The sequence below is a fragment of the Vanacampus margaritifer genome, chromosome 13 (genome assembly GCF_051991255.1).
Source record: "Vanacampus margaritifer isolate UIUO_Vmar chromosome 13, RoL_Vmar_1.0, whole genome shotgun sequence".
In the NCBI taxonomy this organism is placed as follows: domain Eukaryota; kingdom Metazoa; phylum Chordata; class Actinopteri; order Syngnathiformes; family Syngnathidae; genus Vanacampus; species Vanacampus margaritifer.
Window position 1 is genome coordinate 506,711 of NC_135444.1, and position 14,598 is coordinate 521,308.

General features: G+C 41.5%; 1 protein-coding gene across 9 annotated transcripts in view; it reads right to left on the reverse strand.

Moving 5' to 3' along the window:
* Positions 1-14,598, reverse strand: part of LOC144062592 (neuroligin-1-like) — a 250,496-nt gene that overhangs the window by 72,486 nt on the left and 163,412 nt on the right. For all 9 annotated transcript variants that reach the window (XR_013296419.1, XM_077584129.1, XM_077584126.1 and 6 more), the window contains 2 exons: positions 9,695-9,961; positions 7,744-8,105 (listed from right to left, as the gene is read on the reverse strand). Coding sequence is in view for 8 of the 9 variants with exons in the window: in XM_077584129.1 (XP_077440255.1) it covers positions 7,744-8,105; positions 9,695-9,961 (629 nt within the window). In the remaining variant the exon portion in view is untranslated. The remainder of the gene's footprint in view (positions 1-7,743; positions 8,106-9,694; positions 9,962-14,598) is intronic.

Here is a 14,598-nt window from a genome sequence, read left to right on the forward strand (position 1 = left end):
TCATCTAAGCTACCCAACAGATAGAACTTCTTCACATTTTCCAATCCATTAGGGTTGCCTAGCTGTTGAAGGCCCTCCCATTCAGCTTTCCAACGGTAGTAGTCTCTCATGTTGTCAGAAAACAAGGGCAGACATGCTCGCTCAAGACTGATCTGAGGCCTGTCATAAATCATGGGGTATGCGCTGGAACCTCTTTGCTGTAATACAGGATTGTCAGTGAATGCACCATAGCGTCTATCAGGGGGCATGCTGGGTAGGCTCGGCTGGATACCGCTTACTGGCGGATCAGGGTCAGGTTGAAAATCCTCGGCTCCACCTTGCTTGCTGGTTTCGCCATGTTTCCTGTTTTGGATTCGGTCCGCTGCACCATCTGGTTGCACCTGCTTCACAATTTTTCTTCTTCTTCTTCAGAATGGTCCCAACTTCGAGGACTGCCTAGCCATGCCCACTCATCCGATAGTTTTGCATGCTGCTTCTTCAGCCTGCGAGTGCGGTCCCTTAACTCTGTCACTTTGGACCGAGGGATTAAGTCTATCCACTCAGACAAGCATCTTTCAAGTTCATCAATCTCCCAATTCAATTCTTTATCCAACAAATCATGCTGCTCCCTTGTCCTCAGCTGTTGGTCGATCGCCTCAGCTCTGTCCAATGCTAACTTAGCCTCATCAGCGAGCATTGTAATTTCTTCATTAGCAAACCTGGTCCAGAAGCTCCTCAAAAGGATCAGTTCAGTTTCACAAAACTTTTGGTGACACTCAGCTGTTTTATCATCAATGGTTTGTGCTTTTTTGTAGTAGTCTTCATTGTCTACTTCTCTATGGGGCAGGGCATAATCAAATCCTGCCGCCCTGACTCTGGAGTGGTCATTTTTAAATTCTCTCCAATCTCTTTTCATGTCATTTTCCCCCAGTACATTAACACCGTAGGCGAGGTAGTCGGCTTTTTTAGTGAATGCAGCCTGAGCTCCACTTCTGCTTTAGCCTCTCCAGCTCCTCCTCCGATGATGTTGCCATCTTGCTGACCCTTTTGCAGCAAACACAATTTATTTTTGCCAACTGGGCTCAAGTGGTCCTTTTTATTTTAGCCTCTGTCCTTTTTTGTTTATTTGTGATTCTTCAGCTGGCAAGTCAGTAGATGATCAAGCAACTTTCCTTGTGGGTGGGCTGTTCGCTTATCAGAAGTCCAACAATCTCCAGATTGTAATTGTTGTTTATTAGTTTCAGGCTATCCTTTTTCCCAGATCCTTAGCTAACTTTGCTTTGCTTTGCAACTAACTGTTCGGATATTTTGTTTCAGCCCTCCGAAAGGGCGCAGCAGGACACATACATCGGTAATTAGTCTTGTTTTTTTATTGAACAAAGGACCACAGGTTATAAACCTGGAACAAAACAGACAAAAAAAAACAATATCGCAATATAATGTTATATTCGAATTATGCAAATAAATGCACTGTACACATTGCAGTTTATTGCATCTGAATTATTTCTTCTCATTACTTTGGCCATCTTTCTGTCACTTGTAATCACAGGAATGTTACAAGCTTCCTTAGATTGGGTTCTGGGGACATACGCTGTTTATGCATAGGTAGTCTGGACCGAGAGCATATCAGACCGAGCTGTACTTGAGATTCTCCATAGACAAAGATGGGGGTCGGCAAGTAGGTGGCTGTTTGCTGAGGCTTGGTGGAGTCCGACAACTGGTAGATAGCTCTTTGTGGAGTCTTGGGGGGAGCTGTTTACCAAGTCTTAGAGGGAAAATGGGCGAAACACAGAAGTCAGTAGATAGCTGTCCGGAGAGTCTTGTAGATAGCTGTTTGGAGAGATTGACAAGATGGTTCATTTTATCGTTGAAATCCGGAGGGGAGTAATTCAAAGGGTTGTTTGGGAGCAGTGGACAGTGCTAGGGTTGGTCTGATAGTGAATGTGGTGGTGTAGTTTAGCAGGCATAGTTCGGGGGCGATGTACAGTGCAGGGTTGCTGATTGATCGGCAATTGGACTTTCGGAAGATGATAACAAATCAATCTGTTCTGAAGGGCGGGATATGGAAGATGGTATTCCAGCCGCACCAGCCTCTCTTCTTATCTGTTGTTTTGGTTCATCTTGCTCTTTGTTATGGGAACATAGCGTCCAGTGATGCACACTGTGTAAAATGTTGGCAGCCAGTAATTTAACATCCTGCCTATTGAGATAAATCTCATTTCGTTGAAAAAGATGGCAATGTTCATAAAAAAATTGTCAATAAAGTTCACTGAATAAGAGGAACAGATGCTTTTCAGCCAGCTCGAGAGCAACATAATCTGTCTGAAATGCTCATCACCTGGCCGAAACGTAGGCAAGGGACCACTCAGAAATACTTTTGCATTTAGAGATAGCATTTTATGTAAAAGGGTTAATAAACAGGGATGTGATTTGACCAAAGTGAAATTATCTGAAAATTTAGCCGGGGGTCTGGGGGCCGCTGGCACCCAGCTAGGTCCAGGTCACTCACATGACAAAGAAATAGACAAAACAACAGCATAAATTTTCAATGTATATTGAACTATCCCATATAAAATGGCAGTTTTAGTCAACTCAAAATCAGTCACATTCAAAAACATTGGACTGCCTTTGCTTTTAAAAACTATCACTGAGAATATCATCATATCTAACTAATGTGATTACTAAGTTAACACATAAATAATGTTGAAGAGTTCAAATTTCATGAACAAATAATTGTATCATGACCAAATGAAAAGTAACTCATATTAGAGCATACCACAAATGTCTTTGTTATAGCAGAAGATGTTATCTGTCGGAGTCATGTGCATACACAATGAACTACTAAAAAAAAAAAAAAAAAACGGATTTTTTTTTCTTTGGTGGGGGAGATAAAAAAAGCGGAATTCCGCGAATTAGCGGAAAAATCACATCCCTGAATAAAGTCTTGGTTCAGTATCTCTGACTGTTTTTTCAACACATCAAATGCTCCTTTGTGAATCACAACCGATATGACAGTCAGATGCTCAGTAGCAATCTTGTTGACTTTTTCTGAAATGTCCAACACCATGCCATTAGCAAAACACAGAACATTTGTATTTTTTCTGCTACACAGACGTTTAACATGTTTGTGTCTGTAGCTGAACTCATTTGCTGAGAAGCTCCACTTTCATACCTTTGACTGGTGCTTGTGATCCACTGAGGCTTGCTGGTCCCATGGCAGTACGGCAAACCTGTTTCTCAGTTCAATGTCAGAGTTTTGTCTTCGTTGACCATGAGATGGTTTCCTTTTCCTTGCCGGTGCCAATGTCCAAGGCTGATTTCTTAGTGTTAAAGTATGCTTTGTATAGGCCGACGAGTTTCCTCAGTCATTGGTCAGCTGTTGGGCGACAGCTCCTCAGTTTTGGCTTTGCTCCAAGCACATTCCAAGGAGGGTCAGTGGATGGCGCTAGCTCCATCTTCCATTTCCTATTCACCTCCACAAACATTTCAAAGTTGTGTATTCTTGTCTCCAGCACTGCCAAACATCGATGGAGATGGAAGGCATCATTCTTTCAGCCTTGTTGCTAGTAGCATTCACGTGCTAATTAGCAGGTTATGTTCACATTATCGTGAGTAGTTTACAAAAAAATTCGAAAAAATTACCCCAGCTGGCTGTATCTACAATATGTAAAGGTAGCACAACCACATCAAGGTAAATGTGCAGGAGAAATTAAAAAAAGAAAAAAGCAGCTGAAAGTATGCAAGCAAAGCAAGAGCTGAGCAGATTAGATTGTGTCTACACACTAGGCAAGCAGAAAGTAGCTTTTTTACGGCGAGCCTTAGAAATCTATATGTAAAGTGTGCTGTTTCTACCCTTAGCTGTCAGTAATGCCTAGGGCATGAGTTCAATGGGGCATGACAAAGTTAGGTTTGAGAAGAAAAGAACAAACTGAAATTGAGACAAATCGACTACAGGCTTTTTGCGATATGTTGCTTAAAAATAAACTGTCCTTTCCTATATTAGAAAGAGGAAGCACCTTGACCCGATGACTTATAAAACAAAGGTTAAAGAAAAGTTTAAGAAAAAATTTAAAAAAAATCGGACAACCTTGTCATGTGCTCAAAAACGAAGGTGCTGATTGGACAAAGAGGAGATCTGTATCTGAAATTGATTGCTCTTCCTAGGTACCTGGATGTCTGTCAACTGATTTCAATTCAATGATTACAAATAAACAATACAAATTCAATTTATGTGATTCAAATTCAGTTTTACAATGTAATTATTCAATATATAAATTCAAATCAAAATGATTTATATTCATTTTGTCTTGGCACATATTCCAGTCCATAGTTATGTTCTGCTGTTTAATATCCAAGTGTTTGTGAATGCATCAAGTGACTAATGGAAATGGGGTGTTCGTGGAGCAGAGTAGTTGAGGCAAACGTTCGAAGTTGTTGCTCGTGTCCACACTTTTGTCTGATGCTGTTTGTTCTTTTTTTCGGCGTCAGCTATGGCCAACAGAAGTTTGCTTGTGCTTAAATATGATTAGATAACCAACCGGCGTGTGCTGTCAACCTACTTGAGAGACATTACAGTAGACATTTGTCAGTCTGTCAGTCAGTGACCCAATTATTCATGATTACATTGACAATTTGACATCCGTCAATTTTTCCAAGTTTCTCTTCAACCGTTAATCGTCAGCAAAATGGGCGTCCGTCATTGACAGATTGACATACAATCCGTCAATATTGATGGAATGCCCACCTCTGCTGATTTCTCCAAAACAAATGGATGAAATTGAAAATGCATGCTAATATAATTTTTCTGATAAAAAAAAGACACATTATGAGAGTTTATGAGTGAAAAATGGGTCATACCAACTGAATGATGGTTGTAAACCGTGAAGGGCTCCCTTATTATTGTTTATGTGACATGAAAAGCTGCAATGGTGGGGTTTTACTGTGACAGAGGTTTCTCTGCTCTTAAACTGATCAAAACACTAGAACAATCATGATAGCCACTTGAGCCTTTTAAAAATATGATATGGATTTTATTTTTTACATAAATAGCACTTTGCATGGAAACAACTAGGGGACTTATGCTAATGTAAATCATGCAAACAGATCTGTAAATATTAACAAAGGTAAGCAACCATATCCACAAGTGTGTTACTTTTAGACATCCCTGTTCCCTTTCTTTAGCATAGATAGCATGATTTAAATTGTATTTTTTTTTTAAATAATAATCTGCCATTGTCTTCTTGTAATTAGGAAATAAAAAGTGTGGGGGGGAGAGGGTTCGCGGGATACAGAATAAAGTTTATTCCGTTATATTACAATGACATATCTAAACATATTAACAGTAAACCTACCAGATGTGCCGTAATTCTTAGTTCATCTATGAGGTCAGTGGGAAATGAGCACCAAACAACAACTTCTAGTGCTTATTTGCATCCCTGTTAATAACACTTGGAACACTATAACAAACAATGACTAGCAGGAGCCTTTTATACAATGATGTCAATCATAACACTCACCTATTTCTAACTGACCTCACTAACCTGTGTGATGTTCCATAAATTTAACATAATTATTGTATTTTTATTTATTTAATTATTTATTTAGGATTCTTCAACATTCTTAATTTTTTGTTGGCCCTGTCGCAGGTTTTTTGGAATGTGTTGCAGACAGTTAAATTCAAAATGAGAGAATATTTGCAAGAAAAAAACAATGTTGATCATTTTGAACATTCAATATTCAATTATATTCATTATATATACAATCAAATGTATATAGGTTGAAAATGATTTGCAATTCTGTCTTTTTGCATTTTACAAAACATGCCAACTTCATTGGAATTGGGGTTTGTAAGTGGTTTGACAACATTATAAGCTTGTGGGATGCTCTGAGACATATTTCAATATGTTGTTATTAAACAATATAACATACATGCCAAAATGAACAGTTCATTGAATAAAAAAAAACCCCAGAGTATTTCATGATTTTTGAATTATGCACCGAAAATCGTAAGTAATAATTTATTAAGTTATGTAATGTACAGTATGTTATGTAATTGTATGTTGGGATTTTTTTTGATGTCATCATTCTCATTCTTCCCTTAGTAATGTGCCTCAAACCAAGCCACTACATGCAGTTTCAATGGTGACATATATATGAAAATTAAAATTTACAGTTTTTCTCCATAGGTTTTGCACATTTCTTGAAACTGAAATTACATTTTCAAAATACTATGGACAAATCCCAAAACCACTTTACAATTGGTGTCAACTGAATGGCATTCCTCATTGCTCTCATCAAATTACCAATGTCTTAGCACATGTCTCAATTGCCTCAGTGAATCTGTGCAAATAGTTGTGTACCTTTAGCCTACAGTTAGCACAATGCGCACACATTTAGCACATTTTCCAAATGAATAAATCTTGATGATCAAACTGGATAAGTTGTTTTTCAGTCAAATTGTTGTCCTCTCCAAAACATGTCAGCAGGATTTCAGTGTGTAAAATCATCTGTTCAATTGTCAAAATGTGAATTTCCATCGTGGTAATCTCATCAGGGCCTGGTTTACAACCCATCCAAGGATGCTCATTGAGCTACTACCAGCATACTCTCCTTTCCTCAATCCAATTTAGTTTTTTTTCCGCTTGGAGGTGGACAGTGTATGAACATCGGGCTCAAGACCAGTTGACCCTACTTCAAGCATTGGATGCTGCATGCGAGGACATCACATGGGATCAGTGTAGAGGATGGTTGAGACATTCACGCCGTTTTTTTCCTCACTGTATTGCAAGGGAAAACATCCACTGTGACGTGGATGAAAACCTTTGGCCAAACACAAAGCAGCGTATGGACGACCAAAATGAGGACGATCGCCAAGAGGGGGAGGGTGACGATAGTGACTAGTGAAAGTGTTACAGTAGTTGGTTCTTCATTTACGCTGTGCGCTAGATATAATTTTTGTTATTAGTTTTTCATAAATATACAGAATTTGGCTTACATAATTTCCTTGACTGTGTGAGTGGAGTATGTCAAACTGCAAACTTTGAAAACTGCTCTTGTAAAATCCTTTGTCCGCCTCCGTTTTATATATAATTGTATTTTGTTAGCAGCACACCTCGGCTGTTGTGACAAAACATCTAACCATTTGGACTTGCAGTGCTCACACAATGCCAAAGGGATGATGCATTATGGGGGCACTGACTACTTGTATGATATTTGATTTTGACACATAGGTAAGTTATTTTGGGAGAGATATGAGCTTTTGCAGATGATCCATGGTGTTGTTGAAAATCATCCAAGTTATTTTGGCAAAAGTGAATGCAGATGAGCCAAAGCAATTGAGAAGGATCTTTGTAGTTGTGACAGTACCGACTATGTGTTTGGGAAAGGAACTTGGAGTGAAGCATGTGTGACCAGTTTTGGGATAGATATGTGCTTTTGCTAATCAACTGATAGGTTGTGCACAAATGTAAGTCTTTGGCCAAATGAGCTTGCAGTTTTGAAAATGTAATTTCAGTTTCAAGTAATGTGCCAAACCTATGGAAAAAAAGTCTAATACAGATTTACATGATGAAGTCTCTCTCTCAAAAAAAAATGGAAATGGGGTTTGTAAAGATTTAATAGTTTCAACTCAAAGATCTTGAAATGCCCCATGGCAGCCGTTTACAAATTAACTGTCAAGGAAAAATTTGCCGAAAAAGATGACATACTGATGATTCGTTTTACATATCTATCTCAAGGAAACAATGATGCACCTGTGAGACCCACCTGTTCTGTTTGACAGTGATGATAGAATGCATAGAAGTATGTAGGAGACCCAAAGCTAGAGTGCAGGTCAGCTGTGGCAACAGCAGGTGCTACCCACTGATGATCAGTGAATAGGGCTAGCAAGGTCTTCCTCCGAGTCTCTGGGTTGTGCCTATCAGCCCAATCTGTGTACATGAATTTGATGGTCTCTCTGAGAATGTCTTTACCCTCTGGATAGCCATAGAGATCATCCACAAAGCTCGACACAGCGTAGTCAAAGTCATTGGCCTGAACACCATTTTCATTGTCCACGATCAGCTCCACAAATTTAAGACCTTCACCCTGGTTCACTCCAAGCATAATATCATAGTTAAGGAATTCACCTGAAAATGAAACACAGAAAAGAAGGTTGACAAGCTGTAAAAAGTAGCAATATTTTTATCATCCATCCATCCTGTTCTGCTTATCCAGGGTCGTGTCACAGTGGCAACAGTTTAAACAAGGAAGCACACCCCCCAGCCACTTTGTCTAATTCTTCGAGTGATATCCCTTGGGATTCTCAAGCCAGCAAGGGGGTATACTCTCTCGACATTTCTTGGGTCTTGAACAGAGCCTCCTCCTAGTGAGGCATGCCTGTAACTCTTCGCCAGGTAGTTGTCCAAGTGGTATCAGCAGCAGATGCCCAAGTAACCACATCTGGCTTGTCTCAATGTGGATAAGCAACAGCTCTACTCTGAGCCCATGCTGAATGACCAAGCATTGACCTTATCTCTAAGAGAGAGCCACCGACACCCTACAGTGAAAACATATGAAAACCCTGTTCTTTTGGTCACTACCCTTAGATGACCACGGATAATGGGTGGGAATATTTTATATTGGGTAATAATTAGTCAATATAATCTACTCTGTTTTCTCATTGGAAGGCATGTAGTGGAATTGAGAAGAACATTTTAGAAGTGTTCATCCCATTCTCCCCCAAAAAAAAGAAGAAGAAGAAGTATTCATCCCAATAAATTGAGAGCTATGTTGTTTAGTTCAGCCCCCTCTTCATCACAACAGTCCATTGCAAAGTTGGCATCACCACAGACTTTGCAGAGATCCCTTTTTGGATCTACCTCTACATTGTTCTTTGTACCACAAGACGCTTGATCTCTTCGACTTGTTGAATCTCAGCCCATCCGCTTCATACTCAGCTGTGTACTGCTCCAGCAAGAGTGGAATATCTTGGCTTCAAGAAGCTGACATAACCACATTCTATGCCAAAAGCAGAGATGTAATGCTGGGCCAACAAACTGTACCTTGTCAATTAGTCAATTGCATCACAAACATTCTGTCCATGAATCTAACGAACAAACTTCGTGGAAAAGGGGCAGCCTTGGCAGAGGACAACCTTCAAAGTAAAAATAGATAAATAAATAAATCAAGCTTCCTGCCGGCAATGCAGATCAACTCTGACACCAGTTGTACAGGGATGAAATGGTCCACCCCCAGGACTTATCAAGAGACACAGTCGAACACCTTCTCCAAGTCCACAAAGCACATGTAGGGTGGTTGGACAACTTACATGTACCCTCAAGGACCCTGCTGACAGTGTAACGCTAGTCCTCTGTCACACGACCAGGACAAAAACTACACGGCTTCCCCTGAATGTAAGGTTAGACTTTTCCAACAGGCCATCCTTCAAGAACCCCTAAGCAGACCGGTTACCCGCGTTTAGGCGAGGTGTCACCAATGTGTTGCAAATATATATATATATTCATCTGGTCCCTCAACTAGGACCTGTTTGCTCTGGGTCACATAAACTGTTCCACCACGGAAAGCTGATGGCTCAAGGAAGAGTTAAAAAAACATTCTACTAAAAAAAAAAAAAAAAAGTATAATTTGACTACTTTAACTGATTACAAGTACTGTACTAGGATATTGTGTGAGAGACTCAATTATCAACAACATTGTTAAATTCAAAATGTTGTACCTTGCTCCATGAGTATCTGAGGGTCATCGGGGATTACATCACCATCAATAACAGGTCCAAAGGCAATGTGGTAGCGCGCTGGCTGGATATCTTGATCCACCAACTCTTTATAATCTTTCCTCTGAAGACATGCCACAAGCTCGACTGTGTCCTCAAAATTACAGCCAACTTTGCGGCCCAGCATTCTGGCATACTTAGCTGGCTGGAAGCTGACAGCCCAGCTTGACAGTGCTGTGCCACTCTGGGTGATAGCCCTTTGAAACAGGCCTGTATATGTTTGAAACACAAAAAGGAAAGAAGGAGGGCGATTATTTTGATAAAAACTTTTTAAAATTACACTGATGTGAGATAAATATAAATAAATAACTTACTGGCCACATTGAAAAGCATAAGTAATACTTGCCTGAGTAAAGTTTTATTATGCAATAATAAATACAGTTTACTGTATTTGTTTTATTTATTTCAAGGATAACCCTGTGAGATGCATCATCTCATTTTCAAGTAGGTCCTTTTAACACACACATTCAACTAACAGTATTACAATATCATAGTAAAGCCAAATTGACAACATAATACAAAAACATTTGAACACAGAGACACCTACAACCACACACATGTGCAAGCAAACACACACGCACGCATGCCCTAAACCAAACCCAAAACCCCAACCATCACAAATGATTGCCTAACCACAACCCCAACCCTAACCCAATTCAAACCTAAACTCTAAAACCAAGTCTTGACCCACAAAAATAAGTCTTAAGTTGTTGCCTTCCAAAATGGGCTCACAAGGACAAGTGGGTCCCACAAATCTGTAAAATCCCGGAATATGGGTGCGACCATGTAGCAAAAAAACAAAAACTAGGGATGGGCGTGTACGGATACCATGGCTGATACCAGGACACATTTCACGGTGTCGGTAGTAGTATCCCGCTCTTGTGGCCGTTTTTTGTCAGAAACTGAAATGGTTATTTTGCGTTTATTAACCACCACAGGGAGAGCACACAAGTCTTCAGTTGTAACCAACAATTTAATTAGCTATGAAGTGTAGACAGATCTTTGTATATTATATAATTTATCGTCGTTGACTACTGCACTGCTATGAGATGAATGACGGAGAATGTGAAAAAGGAAACGGAAATACAGAGCACCCTTCCAAATTAAAAGCATGGATTCCAAAACAAGATACTGTATAATTAAACATCACACACTAAACAGCTTTGAGGAATTCTTAACATGGTAGATATAACTAAATTACTTGAAACACTAATGTATTGAATTGAATTATTTGCAATTCACTGTATTCCTTTAAAATAAGTTGTACAACCACATATTTTGATTGGGACTTTTTTTCCCTGGCAACTGGATTATTTGTTTCATTTTATTTATCTATTTTTTTATATTTATTTTATTGTGTGCTCTATGCAAAATTACATTTATGAGCAAATTGAAAAAATATAATTGTCATTAATTTCAAGCAATTTTAAGTAAATTTGCTATAATTAGGATATATAGTGTGGATGGTTGTTTGTCTCTGTGTGCCCTGCGATTGGCGGTTAAGAAAATGGATGGATGGGATATGATATATAGGTATTTAAAAAATATATCTGTCATTGGTTTTTTTGGAAGGCGGCACGGTGGCTGACTGGTTAGCACGTCCGCCTCCCGGTGCAGAGGACGTGAGATCGAGTCCGGGCTTTGGCCTTCCTGGGTGGAGTTTGCATGTTCTCCCCGTGCTTGCGTGGGTTTTCTCCGGGTACTCCGGTTTCCTCCCACATTCCAAAGATATGCATGGCAGGTTAATTGTGCACTCTAAATTGTCCATAGGTGTGATTATGAGTGTGGATGGTTGTTCATCTCTGTGTGCCCTGCGATTGGCTGGCAACCAGTATACCCCGCCTACTGCCCAAAGGCAGCTGGGATAGGCTCCAGTGCCCCCCACGACCCTTGTGAGGACAAGCGGTTAAGAAAATGGATGGATATTTTTGGGGCGAAATTATGTATCATAACTACTAATGGTATTGGCACTTGGTATCGGTATCGTAACAGTGAGTGCTGAAGATTTGAGTATTGGTATTGGTCTCAAGAAAAGTGGTATCGAACTTTCCTGACAAACACACACAATTAATCACACTTGATGCTTCCTTCGCCTAGTCTCCACCAACCAGCCAATATGTCACAATATGCATGGACACATACACACTCTACAGTACATACACACATAGTATCATCAACATCAAGATTGTTGTTGATAATACTTAATTGTTGTTGTGTAAGGAATACAAATGCACACAAGAGAGTAACTCCAGGCATAGTCCAGCAGAGAATGTTAATTAAAAGCACATATCAGGATCCTAGTGTGAACCCAAATGCACGAGTAAGTATTCCCTCATTCAAACCCCCATCTGGGCAAGGAAAAAGTCAAAATCCCTTTTCGGGTAAGTAAAAGAAAAGTTTAGAAGAGACCATTGATGAGGGTTCTAAACATGCATGAATAAATCATTGGATACACATCAGGCTTTTTTGATTCAAAGTGTTGAGCAGAAGTGGTTCAACAAGGGAAAAGCAACTATGGGGGTTCAGCGGTTCTGTGGTTTACAACAGTCCAGCAGCCACGAAGGCAATGGGGGACTTTTTGTGAGCGACTCAGACGGACTGTACATATGAAAGTCTGTGGCTACGCTTGTTGTCATAGTTACGGCTGACAGTATCGTGCCAAAGTATTTTTTTTTTTTAATTGTTATTATTAATATTATTACTAGCGCAAGAACTGATTTTGGGCGACATGAGCTTCAAATGTTGTTCACCCTACTTCCTGCGGTCTCTAAAGCCGTCATACCCGAAGCTGGAGCCATGACCACGGGCCAGGCGAGCGCCGGGGGAGGTTCTGTGCTGCGGCTGGCTGAAAGCTTATTTAAGTGGATGGGCCGGTGTTGTGATGTCGGTCGCGACCCAGGATTTTATTTTTATTTTTTTACTACAATCATTACAAATTCATCCACTAGTACATATTAAATTGTAAATATAGTTCAACATTGTTGTAAAACCCTATTAATGTTTATTGTATATACTGTGTTTTTATCTTTGTCGATGGCTGGAGCCACCGGTCCTCTGAGCCACAACCAGGAAGTGGGCGTGTGCAACGGTTGCGCCGTGATCTGTTTCTTCTTCGGTACAATAAAGTTTAAAAAAAAAAGTTTCTTCTTTGGTTTTTACTTCAGGTCTTTCCTATGTACTCCCGTTAACATAGCACTTACATAGTGGCACAAGGCTGCAACTGCAGTTAAAATACGTTGCTGCTAAGCTCAATCAAAATTAGGTTGTGGTGGCGGCGGCCACCTCCGAATTTTCTACATAGGAAAAACCCTGGTCATGCATTGTTGTTTAGCGACCTCTATCGGCTATGTTAAACAGCGAAAAAATACAAAACTGAAACTCAAACCCGGATCATTTAGTCGGGAGACTAACGTCTAGCTTACTGAGCTAACAGTCGAGTAATGATCTTAGTGTTAATTTTTAGTGTTGACATGTACTGTATGTCAATCATTGGTCAATTATTTTACCTCCCTTGTGGCATAGAGGTAAATATGCTGATTCTCCAAACCCGTGGGCATTGGATCGAGTCCCGATATCTCCGGGTTTTTGGTAGGGATGTTCCGATCCGATCCGATTATCGGGTATTAATCTGTCATAATGGTCCTGATCCACACCCCGACAAGGTATGACAAGGTAAAACAGGGAATGGTGAGGTCAATATATCTCTTTTGCTACTTTGGCACAGCCAATGTCTGTCAAAATTGCACTGGGGGAACATCGGAAGCCATTTGGCAGGAAGGCGGTAGCTAGCAGGAGCTGTTCGACAACAAGAAGCCACCTCCTTGCCACCGGCTCACTGCCTCGCCGCCGTCGGGGGACCTTTGCGAGAGAGAGCGGGGACTGGTTGGTCTAACCGCCGGCCAAGCTGGGACCTCTGCGAGAAAGAACACGGGCTGGTTGGTCTCACCGCCGGCCAAGCCGGGACCCCCGCAAGAGCGAGCGGGGACTGGTTGGTCTCACTGCTGGCCAAGCGGGGACCTCTGCTCTTTCTCTAGCAACCCGCCACCCGATCGGTGAAATCCAGCACCGACCAGACACCACCCACCAGGCCACCAACCAGAGTCCTTCACCAACCCCAGAGACATCTAAATTTCAACAAATCAGGGAGACCTCAAGAGACCAAAGGAGAGACTTAGGAAAGGAAGGAAGGACAGACGAAGCGGAGTGAGATCCACAGACACCAGCCTCCACCGATTCAATGACCTGAGGAAGATTGTGTCTGAGTTTTGATAGATGCTGGTGTGGTGGATCTGGCGTGCATGAAAATCTCCCCACCGGCCCACAGCCCCCGCTCCCCCCACGACCCTCATCCACCCCAACCCAGCCCCAGCCGCCCCCAGGCCCCCAAACCCCCAAACCCCCAGACACCCACAAAATTGGGAGCAGGTGAACCGGAGCAGAGGGAAATGATATCCCCCTCTGCTCCAATCCACCCGCCTTCTAGGCATGTCAGTGAGTGTATGTGGTGCATTAAAAAAAATAAATGGGGGGGGGGGGGTCACGGACAGGGGACCGCAGCACTGCTCTATACTGCGGTCTGCCCCAACCAATGCCGTACACACACAGTTGCACATGTGGTGCATTAAAATTGGAGGGGAGTTGTAGGGCGAAGACGGTGTTTCCACCCTACCCCACCCCTCCCAAAGTGTGTTATGTGCCCTATATCTATTGAATTGTGCAAAACTAGTGCAGTGAGTTGAGAGGAGCGACAAGCGGGGAACACCCCCCCCCCCAACCGGGCGGGGGCGGGAGGCGCACCCGCCCACCAAACCCCCATCCACCCCACCGGGACCCCGGCGGGCATGTGG